The sequence below is a fragment of the Phragmites australis genome, chromosome 1 (assembly GCF_958298935.1).
Source record: "Phragmites australis chromosome 1, lpPhrAust1.1, whole genome shotgun sequence".
Lineage (NCBI taxonomy): Eukaryota > Viridiplantae > Streptophyta > Magnoliopsida > Poales > Poaceae > Phragmites > Phragmites australis.
Genome location: NC_084921.1, coordinates 55,255,629 through 55,270,465, shown reverse-complemented (window position 1 = coordinate 55,270,465; position 14,837 = coordinate 55,255,629). Strand labels below are relative to the sequence as shown.

At 49.7% G+C, this 14,837-nt stretch overlaps 1 protein-coding gene across 2 annotated transcripts in view; it reads left to right on the top strand.

Moving 5' to 3' along the window:
* The first annotated feature begins 546 nt into the window (after positions 1–546).
* LOC133891078 (protein IRON-RELATED TRANSCRIPTION FACTOR 2-like) overlaps positions 547–14,837 on the top strand; it is a 51,158-nt gene continuing 36,867 nt past the window's right edge. Inside the window, exons 1-2 of one of the 2 annotated variants that reach the window (XM_062331780.1) lie at positions 547–1,010; positions 1,118–1,456. In XM_062331780.1, the coding sequence (XP_062187764.1) occupies positions 711–1,010; positions 1,118–1,456 (639 nt within the window). In that variant the 5' untranslated portion in view covers positions 547–710. Of the gene's footprint in view, positions 1,011–1,114; positions 1,457–14,837 lie in introns of both variants that reach the window. The other variant, XM_062331773.1, reaches the window with a different exon arrangement.

Below are 14,837 nucleotides of genomic sequence, written 5' to 3'. Positions count from 1 at the left end.
TATATATATATAACTAACAAACTAGTGGCCAATTGTACATTTTAATTTAAAGATCCAAAGCGATGTCCCGAGAGAGTAGGTACTATATCCGTCACAGCTGAGTTCAGGTACGGTTAAACCTAGCTAGCTTGCATGATTTAAAGCCCCATATTTAAATAATTTAAGTTAACATCAGAGTTTTTCTTCACTATGCATTTGAAGCAAGAATAATGTAAAACCTTCACTGTAACAAATTACCAATTTTTACTGCTTTTGTAGTAACATGTCTCGACCACGGGATTCAGTATTGTTTAGCTAAAATAATTACTACATATGTGAAGCAGTCGTACGTATGTGACACTGACATCCACCGTCTTATCCCTGTATAAATAGGGAAGTCATATCTTTTTAGATGACCTAATTAAGATAAGCTAAGCTAGCTAGATCAAACCCCCATCGAGAATAGTTAACACTAATCACCATCTCTCAACAAAATTCAATTGGGTCCCCTCCCCTAATTAAGATAAGCTAAGCTAACTAGATCAAACGCCCATCGAGAATAGTTAACACTAATCACCATCTCTCAACAAAATTCAATTGGGTCCCTTCCCCTCCCTACTGTTTCGGCTTCGCAAAGAATAATAATCCCATAGGCTTTCCTCTTTCACCTTCCCTGATCCCTCCACGAACAGCAGCAACATCACAGCAGGTAGCAGCTGGCAACAAGCGGCATGGACCACCAGCTGTGCGACGACCCCTTCGCGAGCAGCATCTCGTCGTTGGAGGCGGAGATGGTCTTCTCCGGCGGCCAGATGCCGTCGCTTCCGTGGCCGGACCTCGACCTCGACGACGATGACATCCACGACCTCTCCGCGCCGGCCGCCAACGCCACCTCCTCGGGCGGCTACGGCTCGGGCGGCTCCGGCTCCAACAGGAAGCTCAGCCACAACGCGTACGAGCGCGACCGCCGGAAGCAGCTCAACGAGCTCTACTCCTCGCTCCGCTCCCTCCTCCCCGACGCCGATCACACCGTAATTAAATTAATCGACCAACATCACGTCCTCCTCCTGCATGTAATTAACAGCATGAGATCTTGACGATGTGTGTTTTTGCAATTGCTTCTGGTGCTGCGCAGAAGAAGCTGAGCATTCCCACCACGGTGTCTCGAGTCCTCAAGTACATCCCCGAGCTGCAGAAGCAGGTGGCCAACCTGGAGAGGAGGAAGAAGGAGCTCACGAGCGCCAACTGCAAACCAGGAGTTCTGAACACGAGCGCGAGCATAACTCCCATTGTCTCAGCTACTTGCTTCAACGACATGGAGATCATGGTTCAGGTCAGCCTGCTCAGCAATGTGGCTGCTACAACTCTTCCTCCCTCCAAGTGTATAAAAGTGTTGGAGAACGAAGGCCTTCACCTCATCAGTTCATCAACTTACTCAACCTTTGAGAACAGGACATTCTACAGCCTCCACTTCCAGGTACATGACTACTTCCTTAGATGGTATGCCCTTCCGTCATTTTTTTGCGACAATTCCGTAATCTTTATTTGATCTTTGGGTAACTAACTCTTGGCTTGCTAAAACCTAGCACTTCTTACACATACATACATTTTAGCACGGTAATAAAAGTTCAGGAGGCGCATATGGCTATTCTTGATTTGGTATTCTATTTGGTTATATATACACCCAAATCTATTATTGAAGAAGTTTTAGAAATGTGTAGAACTAAGCAAAACTTCTATAATTTAAACCAGGCTTATAGGAGCTAAGGGCAAATACAGGGGCTGGGGGGCTCCAGCTCCCTGCTTCGCCGCCAATGGAAGCCCCTGACCTTCCAACATTTTTTTTTGTTATGGATGAGGTTAGGGAAGATTTTTTTGCTATGGATGAGGTTAGGGAAGAAGAAAAGAGAGAGGGAGAAAGATGGACGAGCCCTCCTACCTGACTCCTTTTCATCCTCCTTTTCATCCGCCGGAGCCACTCACTCTTATGGTTGACAACTTCTGACTAATAAAGAAAAGAGAGAATAACTGACTAATTTCAGGAGATTGCCTATTTGTAAGATGGGTTATTTTTCTTACTCACTAGTCATATTTTTTTATCCATTAGATCATCATCTAATCTAATCTAACAAGATGACTTTAGAAAAAATAAGGCGACTTACAAATAGCAATTCGGATATTCCACAATGTGGTTACATGAGTAAGTTTAGAATTGTTGTAAAATGCACAATAAATATACAATCTGTAGGAACGAGAATGACGATTAGAAGGGGTGAATAGGTGCCTTAACAATTTTTTCGAAATAGATGGTCTTTTCTTATTTCTCACCCAATACACCTTAAAACGCTCAAGCGGAAGCAAAAGAACTAAAGAGAAAAAGCAAGAAGATTACTTCCGTGGCAACATGACTCCACAGATGGAATATGAACCATATGTTCCATTCAAGACCATTCCATGTGTCTTTGTAAAAAACTCGTAACTTCCAAAGAAACTAGATAAGATGGACACCGGACAAGGTTATTCTCCAAGATGATAGTCTAGTGGCAAGAGGACTCAAGACCCGCTCAAATATATGAGTATGTGAGTGTTTAAGCAACTAGCATCAAGAAAAACGACCCTGCAAAGGTGTAAATATTGCAGCTTAAAGAAAAAGATCACCGGGCAAGAAACCTCTCCAAGTTTATGATCTAGAGGCAAGGGTACTTAAGACTCATGAGCATACACTCTATGTGAGTTTTTATGCCTCTAGCAACAAGAAAAATAATCTCACAAGGTGCTGGAATTTCAGCCCAAAACCAAAACGAAAATCAAAACAAAAAATCGAAAAACTTACAAACTTGCAAGGGAACCAATAGAGGGATACTAGAAGGAGAGGAATTTAAACATATGCAAAAATATAAACTTAATTACTTAAAGAGGTCAACCCTATTTTAAACGGATTACAAAAATTTATCTCTCAAAACTCTCGCCTATTACATAGGCTAAGCACTCATCCTTCGCTCCTCTAAAAATCTAGCTCTAAGGCTCTCAAATGAGTGGCATAAGGGGGCTCAAGTGGCTGGTTCAAAGCTCTCTTTAGCTCTATTCCTCTATTTATAGGCCTAGGAAATTTGGCCCTTAAGTTTTCTAGCTTTTCCCCAAAATACCTTTCTCTTGTAGTACACTTCTACCTACCACCGAATATATTTTAGTCCGTTTTCTTCTCCATTCATCCGACGGCCGTGGCGCCTTCACGACTTAGCTTCGTCTCGACGCAAGCTTCGCGATGGTGCCACATACTCCTCTAGTCCTCCCACGGTTTTGAGGTCAAACCGCGAAACCTCCTGCACGCTTCTCAAAGCGTGACTCATCGCCTTAAGCAAACGCTTCGATGTCGACGTGTGTACTTCGTCATGCGATCCTGACCGCCAGCAAGTCTCTTCCGCTCCCGATCCCTCGGGCCACCTTGTCACTTGCACCGGCATCCCCTTCGCTTGACTTTGTCAACACATTATCTCCATCCCCCTTCAATGCTTTGCTTAACCACCACGTGTTCAGCTATGATCACCCTTGACTCCGCCCGACCTCCTTGATCGTCTGGCACTAAGCACTCCGCTTGATCCCGATCATCCCACCGTCGACCGCCAAGTTGCATCCATCACCTACACACCATGAGACAAGCAAACACATATCTCCAACTCTAATTCCAATTAGTCTATAATCAATATGCTCAAATGAAATCTCAAATCAATTCGAATCACATCAAAACTCATGTAAAACCGAAGATCATCAAACCAAATAAATAACAATATCAATCACTCATCACAAGAAAAACAAGTCACATTTCAACTTGATTTCTCACAATCAATCAAATAAAAGACATAACTTGAAAAGAAAAACAAAAAACCGATGCACGTGTGAGGAGAGTTACAACCATTCATCCTACCCCGTGTGGATACATACATATAGGGTACAAACCAAGTAAGCAACTACTATCAAATCTGATAATGGATCTAAACGGTGCTTCGGCTACCACAACTTATTGCAACGACATGCACCCTTAACACTCTACCCAAGTAGTCGATGAGTCTTTCCCGTTTCCATACTCTCCTTGATCGCCTTCACACTTAGACAAGTTTTAATCACCTAGTGCTCGACCTTGTACCATCTCGACTCATCATGGACCTTGGTCTTCACTATGCACCACTTGGAACTTTTCTAACTTTACCTAGCTTTCAAGACCGATTTGGACCTAGCTATACACGCTCACTACATATTCTAGTCCCAATTTTCCTTGAAATTGAACATCACCGCTTTTCCAGGTTCCAAAAATACCATGAAACAAGTAATCATCTTCTAGCAAATAACTATGGGACAAACACAAGTTAGTCTAAAAAGAACAATTAATAAAAAGCTTTTCCCTTGCCACGCCGGCAACATGGGCCATAATTCTTACCGAGTTTGATATTGTGTATATATGCGCTGCAGAAAAGGCCATTAGAGGGCAAGCGATGGCGGATTTACTAGCAGCACACCATCCATATTTGTACAGCTGGAGATAATAAATCAATGGTTGGGATCTTACATAGTTCATTCCACCTTTATTTGAAGAAACACATTTGATTCAACCGATAGAAGTCCACGTACAAGGAATCAACTCCTTTGATTGCACTAGTAAACTCTCTAGTCCTCACATACAAAGAAAAATATGAATTCATCCGGATTTAGAGACAATGGCAAATCATTTGTCGTTTGTGCTATATATGTGAGCAAATAATGCAACATAAATACCGCATTCAAATCCTGATGTACTTTGTGAAGTATTCACGTTATGATCGAATTAATTTACCAAGTCATGGAAACGCTAAAAAATCTCTATCTGATAGGCAAATGTAAGGTCCAACTCACACTAGTCGAAGGTCCTAAAAGATTTTTTTGCCAAACTTCACCTGAAAGTCCCTACTAGGACCCAGGAGCAACTTGACTAAAGAAAATATTAGTCCTCCCAAACTAGTCCTAATTCACCCGGAAGGCCGTATTAAGACCTGAGAGAAACTTGACATATATAGGGGAATGTCAAGATACAGATCTTGTTTCTGGTAATGCATCCTTGGGCCCGTACTTCTTCTATGTGTTTTTTTGCGAGTCTTCTTGTATGTAATTACACTCAAGCCCACTCCAAGAACCCTTCTAAATCTCTAGGTGTCAATTACTCGTCATCAAGATATGTGAAACTCCCACATGGCGGGTTAATTGTACTGAGTTAATTAGCCGTTTATACCTTTGAATAGTATGATTATGAAGTATATATAAGAGACGAAAAAACTTACGATAAAATTAACACAAAGATATAACTTTATATTTCTATGTAAGATTGGGCAATCCGTTGCTTTATATCGATTGAGATACAACTGCTAGGCTTCGGATGAAATTAACTACTTACACTGTAGGATTGATTACATGCTAAATATATAATCAGAGGGGTGAATGATTGTATAAGCCAAATTCAAATTTTAAGTCATCATAATTAAATATTCAATTTAAACTCGAAATCAGTTTGGGATATACTTCTATCATGTTAATAAAAACAATGTAAAAAAAGATTTGACGGCCGACCGCCCTAAAATTTTAACTATAAAAACTAGATCAAGTAGTTGATACGTATAATACAATAATTATAGCATCACAGTCATACATCGTATCCAAAAGATTAAAGTAACAGTACAAAAAGGTCTTAAACCATGAAGTACATTACAAGCCTGGCCAACCGGCCAACAAAAGCACAGTGAAACAACAACCCAAAAGCATAGGCAATTAGAGTACGAACGTGACCGCTAATCTACTACTTATTTGCGCCTTAGTCTCTAAAATTGGCATCCATCTCCTCGTCTGAATGATAGCAATAATGAGTACGGAAGGTACTCAGCAAGTCATATACTATTACAAGAGTATGATAGATGCATAAATGATGATTCAAGGATAATGTTTTACAGTTTAGTTTTAAGCATAAAACAGTTTATGCAAGTATCCGATTCTATTCTATACTGATAACTTTGAAACAGTTTAAATAAGGTAACAAGGTATATCTGTGGGGTTTTGGGTCCTGAGAGAGCCTACATCTCACTCCGCAGCCCCTATCATTATGTTTGGTGTCCCTTCAGTACCACACAGTTCCTGACAGATTGAGTCAGCAACCTCATTATACGAACATATAGTCCACGCACTCACTCATCAAAGATACACATGCTCCAAGTCTAACCAAGTGAGATCATTTCTTTGCATGTCCATGAGACACAACTATTTAAATATATTTACACTCTACAAAGTTTGTACACTGTACCCACACGATATACTCAGCCTCCAACCATTACAAGCGGAGGAGAGAATCATACCAAGACGCTTCAATCAACTTTCTTTGCTGGACTATACTATGAGACACCCCAAGTGCTATAGGCTTACGTAAGGGATGACAAGTACCACCGGGACTTTCGTAAAGAGTCTAGTTCCATGAATATCCTATGAAATACCTGATAGATGCTTGGGTTCTCATTGCTCCCCTGACCTCCTAGTAAAATGTCCAGTTTGGTCAGGAGATAGAAAATTCAAGTCCTGCCCTAACAGAATGCATGGTTGCACTGTGGTGGCTTAGCATGACGGTACAATGATTCGGTACTTATACAGTCAGGGTAGACATTTTCAAGCTAGCAATGAAAACCACGTAGGTAACTCAAGCCCTCAAGACCATCCTCACCGAAGGACTACTCTGCTTGCCTCCGCCAAATCAATTTTCACCTTTTTTACACACCACCCGTCATATCTCACACTATATCAACGATTCCTTGATCATCAAAGTTTTATGGTATATGAGTTAATTGATATTCGGTGAAGCGACATCTCTAAGGATATGTATTCAAACTTAAGCATGCTATACATCAAGGTGTCATACGAGGTTAATATAGATAATGATGGGTAATCCTAGGGTGATATGCGAATTAACTACTGCAAATAATTAAAATAGCAAAATACATAGCACATGCGATAATAAGTTTAGTTTTAAGTTGATCAATTTAGATTATTGAAAACATGGGTTCAAAATAATCAAGGAGATAAGACTTGACTTCTCTGAAGTCTTCTTCTAGTCCTTGGTTAAAGTCAGGGTTCTCTAGTTCCTCTACGAATTCCTCTGGTTCTGCAAAGCGAATTCCTCAATCAAGCAATACCGACAAAAAAAAAAAACAGCACACACGCATTAGATTGACGGGAGCAACAATATTTCTCTTTTTCTTATCTATTTTTCTACCACATATATGATAACAAATAAATACATTTTAGGAAACTAAAGAACAAGGGCTAACCCTTTCATTGTGGTGACATAATTGTTCCATGCCTCTAAAGTCTCCTAAACGGCATAACAAAACAGCTCTAGAATCCTGTTGTCAATTTCAAACAGCAGCCACTCAAAATTATTTATTTCAAGGAATACTCAACGAAAAATTCTAAACTTTTGTGGACATGTAGATCATAATACAATCTTCAACTTTTTATATAATTTGTTTCTACATAAAACGTATTTAACATGGCCTAATCAAGCTCTGGACTTCGACACTGAAATCTGTTAACAATTGATTGCAGAAACTTCAGAACAGCGTAACTGGAACTATAACCGACGAAAAATTGCATACTTCACACCATTGGAAAGCTTAACGAATCCTCTACAACTTCCTAGCTATTCTGAAAAACTGGTTCGGTATCTAAGATGCCCAAAAACTGAATAGATCTACTACTGTCTAGATTCTCGCTAGAATCTGACAGCCAAATTCAAAAATTCATAGCTACTAAACTACTTGGCCAAAAATTCTGAAATTTCACTGGTAGCTAGCTTTCGCAGTTAGCTACAACTTTGTCTATGGTGGACAAATTTATTTCAGCCATTAACTTGCCCAAGAATGACGTTGAACAGAGACTGCACAAGCTGACAGATTTCAGAACGTGGACGAAATTGATTTCGACCAAACCTCCAACTAAATCCCCTCTAAACTCGTGATTAAAACCTCATACATCGACCAAAAGGATGAGATTAGGGTGGCAAATCTCACCTAGGCAACCACAAAGAGCACAACGACGTCCCCTGGGGTTCTCCTCCTCTTTCTTCTCCTCCTTCTCCCTCCCTTCTTCCCTTCTTCCTTTCTCTTCTCTCTACTGCACAAGAGCAGCAGCAGCAGGGGGGGGGGGGGAGGAGGATGTCCAGCAGGTGTAGGGTGGCAGCTAGGGAGGAAAAACAAGTCCTGGTTAGGGTTTTGGCTGGGTGGAGGGGAAAAAGAAAGGGGAGGGGTGCCTGGGCCTTTGGGGAGGGGTTGGGCTAACCGGTCCAAGCCTAGGTTGGATTAGCCCACTCTCAGGTTATTTTTTTTAAAAAAAGAAATTTATTGCTGCTATTTTGCTTCAATTCCTTCTCTTTTCTTTTCCAGCGAGAGCGATTCGACACCGGAAACCAAAAACGACAACTTCCAATTTTTCCCAAAATTTTAGAGCGTTACATTCTCCCCTCCTTTAAGGAATTCGTCCCCGAATTCGACTATACTACGACAGCTACGGAAAAGAAACATACCAACTTAAACCAAACTTAACACTAACCTTCCTCGAAGAGCGTTTGTCGGTGAATCAGGAACCGGGGTTCCCCGAATCCCGAGGTCAGGCCAGCAATCCGCCACGTGGCGCCATCCCGCGGGGTTACCTCCTCAAGGTAAAAAAGACTAAGTCCCGGGAGAGGGCGCTCGGGGCCACAGTCAGTGGTCCCCGAGTACCCGAGTTCCCAGATGATCTGCGAAGACTAAGTGACCGGGAAGAAAGTGCTCGGGGAGGTAAACAGTGACCCCCGAGCACCCAAGTACCCCGACGACCAGGAGAGCTAAGTACCGGGAGAGGTGTGCCCGGGGCCGCGAGCAGTGGCCCCACGGGCACCCGAGTACCCCGAGGACCCACTGAAGGAAGTTCCGGGAGAGAGTGCTCGGGGCTGCGAGCCGCGGCCCCCGAGCACTCGGTTTCCCGAGGATCCGTACAAGCATGCCCGAGAGAGAGTGCTCGGGGAGGTGAACAGTGACCCTCGAGCACTCGGTTTCCCGACGACCCAGAAAGCCCCTCCGTCAGTGGCCCGCACAGGGGTCCAGCGATGAGGTGTCAGCCGGTGAAAGGCCCGAGGTCGCATTTAAGAGCGCGTGTGGCCTATCACCTCCAACTGCTCCCGCCACGCTCGGTGTCAGTTCCTGCCATATTCTGGCAGGAGGGCGTGGGGATATTAAATGCATGGGTCCCATCTCGTGCCATCCGGCGCGCCTCGGGATAACGTCGCAGGGCCCAAGGCGTTCCGTCTGCTGCGCTGCTGTGGCAGGAGAACAAGACAGGGCGGGCACGCCGGGCCGTTCTGTGGCTGCCCAGTAGGCCCTCTCCACGGCGTCCGTTGCCAGTGCCATTATGGCGACTGAAGACCGGGCGTGGGGTGCATTTTCAACCCCGTCACTTCGCACAGAGGCTATGATGACACCTTTTCCATTTATGGTGCCTTGGAACTCGTGCCCTCCCATTCGAGGCACGCTACTGCCGGCGGGTATTTAAAGCAGCCGGCAGCACGGGCAAAGAAAAGTTTGAAAGGTCTGGCAAAAGGGATCTCTCTCGAAAACGCTCAAGCTGAAAAAGCCCGGCAAGCTCTGTACGGTTGAAGAAGTTAAGGAAGTAGAGAAGATCGAGAAGTCCAAGAACACTCAAAGCCAACAGATACACACAGACCGAAGAACAAGGAGCCCCAGGCTCTAGGATAGACAAACATTCTTGTAACTAGCACATTCTTGAGAGACATTCTCAGGGCATTTATAGCATCCATACAGGAGTAGGGTGTTATGCCTCCGTGCGGCCCGAACCTGTCTAAACCCCCAGTGCATTTACTTCATTCCGCACTAGATCATTCCACCCCGCCAGCCATCGCATTCATATCCATTTATTTCTCCAGCAAACATATTCAGAATCATCCCCCCGACCGAATCTCTAAAAAGGGGTCCCTCGGGATCCCTGCGACAGGAGTTAACCCTCCGACAGTTGGCGCGCCAGGTAGGGGGGAAGCATCCCTGAATTTGTTTGTTTGTTTTCCCCTGCAGAAAAAAATGGCTGGCGGTCATCGCCTCCGGCGCTCCGGCTCCAGCTCCAGTGAGGAAATGGAGCCCCTCGCCCAGGAGGCCCCAGTCGCTGCTGCTTCCCAGCAGCAGCCACGATCTGCACGCACGGCGTTCCCCTTTCAGGGGGACCATGGCGCTGGGCCCAGCAGGGCCGTCGCCGCCGTTCGCCGGTGCACCATCCAACCCCCAGCAGGTGGCCAAAACTCCTGCCACCAGGTCCATGTCTGGAACGCGCCGGGCGTCGTTGCGGCGTAGGCTCGCCTTCGGCGAGGCCAGTCCCGGAAGCGCGCTGCTTGCGGCGCAAGCTCTCCTTAGGCACCCGCCAGTCCTGGCGGTGGGGGAAACCCCGGAAGGCCGCTGGCTCCAGGAAGTAGCCGCCTTAGTCGGCACGGCCCACCGCCAGGTGCTGGCCGAAAGTTCCCGCGCTACCTCACACCGCAGCGCAGCTAAGACCGGCCCATCATCAGGTGGCGGTCGCACTGGTCGAGGGGCCTCCAAGCAGAGCGCTGCCCCCCTGGCCACTACCAGACCTCAGGACCAAAGCTTGCACCTCAGCGAGCGGAGGGGCATCGAAGACGCGCGCGTCACCCTCGAGCGCCAGCGGGAGACCCGACATGAGGCTGAAGCCGAGGACCAGGCCTCCTCCTTGCCGGCCCATGATCGTCGGGGCTCCCCGGCTCGCCGGTGTTCGCCGCCCAAGGGCGCTGCTCGCGCCGCAGGGTACGGCACCGGTTGCCGAGCCTTCACTAGCGAGCTCCGCCGGGTCAAATGGCCCACCAAGTTCCGCCCAGAACTATCGGAGAAGTACGACGGGTCCATCGACCCCGTCGAGTTCCTCCAGATATACACCACCACTGTCCAAGCGGCTGGCGGCAGTGAGAAGGTGATGGCCAACTACTTTCATGTCGCCTTGAGGGGCTCTGCCCGCTCTTGGCTTATGAACTTACCCCCAGGATCTATCAGCTCCTAGGATGACCTTTGCCACCAGTTTGTGGCTAACTTTCAGGGCACATTTACGCGCCCCGGCCTGGAGTGCGACCTCCACATCATCAAGCAGCAGGAGGGGGAGACACTGCGGCGCTTCATACAGCGCTTCAGCCAGGTCCGCAACACCATCCCGCGGATAACCCCCCACGCTATCATTATCGCGTTCCGGTAGGGCGTCCACAACGAGCGTGATGCTCGAGAAGCTAGGCACGCACGAGGTCGATACCACCACGGAGCTTTTCGTGCTGCCCGACAAGTGCGCCAAGGCGGCGGAAGCTCGGGCATGGCATGTTCCGCGCCCTGAGCCTCCCGCCGCCGATCAGCCAGGTCCTTCCCGCTCCGACAGGCGGGAAAAGAAAAAGAGAAGGAGGCGCGAGGCTGTCCCCGTCGAGCCAGCCCAGGGCCCTACCCGTGGGTCGGCCCAGGAACCCGACCGCCGGCAAGCACGCCAGGCAGCCACCGACAGACGGCTTGCGCCCGCGACGGCTCCGGCTCCCGCTCCATTAAGGGCCCCTGCTCCCGCGGGGCCCGAGCCGGGGAAGTGGTGCTTGATCCACCAGACCAGGTGGCATGACCTCACGGAGTGCCGCACGGTCAAGGGCCTCATCGAGCAGCGCCAGAGGGACCGCGAGGAGCCTCGCAGGGGCGGCGACGACGGAGCCGCCCCAACAACCCAGAGCTCGGCTTCCAGGAACCCGAGCACACTGTTGCCTTCATCGATGGAGGCACGTACATGCCCTCCTCCCGCCGCAGTATCAAGACTATGCGGCGCGAGGTGTGCTCGGTGACCCCGAGCGAAGAGGCCGAAAGGCCCCTGAAGTGGTCGGATGCCCCGATCACGTTCAGCTTGGCCGACCACCCCGCCAGTACTGCAGGCGTGGGGCGACTACCCCTGGTAGTGTCCCCTACCATCTGCAATGTGAAGTTCAGCAGAGTGCTGATCGACGGGGGCGCAGGCCTTAACCTCCTCTCCAAGGAGGCTTTCGAGAAGCTACAGGTGCCCTCCAGGCGCCTAAAGCCGTCGCTCCCCTTTTACAGGGTGACACCCGGGCACTCCCTGCCCCTCGGGCAGGTCGAGCTGCCCGTGATATTCGGGAGCCGGGACAACTTCCGGACGGAGAAAGTCATCTTCGACGTCGTGGAGCTCCCCCTCCCCTACAACGCCATCCTCGGGCGCCCGACGCTCGCTCGGTTCATGGTGGCCACGCACTACGCGTACCTCACGGTTAAGATACCGGGCTCGGCGGGCCCCATCTCCGTGTCTGTCGAGACCAGCAGCGCCGTCTCCTGCGCCGAGCAGTTATACTCGGCCTTGGTCTCCGCTCGGGCCGAGGTCGAATGTCGTCCAGGGGGCCCGGGACCCTCTTCATCCAAACCTCGACTTGCTGCCGACGCCTCCGTTCCTACAAAGGAGGTCGTGGTGGGCGAAGACACCTCCCAGGTCGTCCGAATCAGCGGTGACCTGGGCGGCAAATAGGAAAGCGCGCTCGTCGCCTTCCTCCGGGCTAACGTCGACGTGTTTGCATGTCAGCCGTCCGATATGCCCGGGATCCCTAAGGAGGTGATCGAGCACCACCTGGCTGTGCGCCCGGACGCACACCCGGTGAAGCAGAAAGTCCGGCGGCAGGCGCCCGAACGCCAGGAGTTCATCCGGGAGCAAGTCAGTAAGCTCCTTGACGCCGGATTCATCCGAGAAGTCCTCCACCCCGAGTGGCTGGCGAAAACAGTCATCGTCCCGAAGGCCAACGACAAGATCCGCATGTGCGTGGACTACACCGATCTAAACAAGGCTTGCCCAAAAGATCCTTTTTCTTTATCCCGCATAGATCAGATTGTAGATGCAACCGCGGGATGTGATCTTTTGCGTTTTTTAGATGCAAACTCTGATTATCACCAGATTCGCATGGCCATAGAGGATGAAGAAAAAACTTCTTTTACCACTCCAGTGGGGAATTATTGCTATGTATCGATGTCTTTTGGTTTGCGCAACGCTGGGTCTTCTTTCCAGCGCGCTATCCGCATCACTCTTGACTCATAGGTTGGCCGCAACATCGAGACCTACATCGACGATCTCGTGGTCAAATCTCGAGACCGCGCCACCCTGCTCGAAGTTCTTGCCGAGACTTTCAACAGTCTCCGCACTACCCGCTTGAAGCTCAACCCCGAGAAGTGTGTCTTCGGGGTACCTGCGGGCAAGCTCCTCGGTTTCTTGGTCTCCAGCCGAGGGATCGAGGCCAATCCAGAGAAGATCCGGGCCATCGAGCAGATGCGACCCCCGGCTCGACTCAAGGAGGTTCAGCGTCTCACCGGCTGCATGGCGGCCCTCGGGCGCTTCATCTCCAAACTTGGGGAGTGAGGACTCCCCCTCTTCAAGCTTCTGAAGAAGACCGGTCATTTCGACTGGACGCTGGAAGCCGAGCAGGCCTTCCGCGATCTGAAGAAGTACCTCACCTCGCCGCCCGTACTGGTGGCCCCCTCCGAGGGTGAGCCACTACTGCTCTACGTGTCGGCCACTCCTCAGGTCATGAGCATGGTACTGGTGGTGGAGCACGATGAGTGCTCGGGGCAAGATGCTGGGTCCCAGCTCCCGGCCGCCCCCGAGCACTCCCAAGTACTCTCGGCTCCTCCCGACCAGGGAGTCGAGCCCTAGCACTTGGGTCCCCCCGAGCAGGGGGTCGAGCCCGAGCACTTGGCTCCTCCTGACCAGGGAGTCGAGCCCGAGCTCCCGGCCAGCCCCGACCACGTCGCCAAGCTCGAGGGCTGTGATAGGCCCTCGGGTGAAGCCGCAGTCCGGGCCCGCCGTGTACAGCGACCGGTATACTTCATCAGTGAAGTCCTCCGGGGTGCCAAAACAAGATACCCCCAAGCCCAGAAGCTGCTCTACGCTGTGCTCGTTGCTTCTCGGAAGCTGCGCCACTACTTCCAGGGGCACAAGGTCTCGGTGGTTACCACCTACCCACTGGGGCCCATCCTCCAGAAAAGAGAAGGCACCGGGCGCGTCGTCAAGTGGGCGGTGGAGCTGGAGGAGTTCGATCTGCACTTTGTCAGCTGCCAGGCGATCAAAAGCCAGGAGCTCTCCGACTTTGTGGCAGAGTGAGCGCCCGTCCCCGATGTCGATCAAGAAGAGATTTCCGCATATCCCGGGCACGATACGCCCGGGTACTGGATTATGTACTTTGACGGTTCCCTCACGCTGAAAGGCGCGGGGGCCAGAGTGGTTCTCACCTCCCCAACGAGTGAAGAACTCCGGTACGTCATGCAGCTGCAGTTCCGAGCAACCAACAACATGGCAGAATATGAGGGCCTCATCGCTGGCCTCCGAGCCGCGGTGGGCCTCGGGATTCGTCGCCTCCTGGTCAAGGGAGACTCCCAGCTGGTGGTCAACCAGGTATCGAAAGAATACCAGTGCACGGATCCTTAAATGGCGGCGTACGTGGTGGCAGTCAGGAAGCTGGAGAGGCACTTTGACGGCCTGGAGCTGCGGTACATCTCTCGCCACAACAACGCTCTGGCTGATGACCTTTCTCGCCTGGCCTCCTCCCGTGCGCGCGTCCCTGCCGGAGTCTTTGAAGAAAGACTCACACGGCCTTCCGTCCTGCCTGCCGAACAGGACGAAGGGGAAACCTCGAGCTCAATTCAGGGGACCCCGGCGGCGCCCGCAGTGGGAAGCCCCGACAGGGTGCCGCCGTCCAGCGAGTGCGCTGCGCTTGCTGGTAGCTCTCAAGA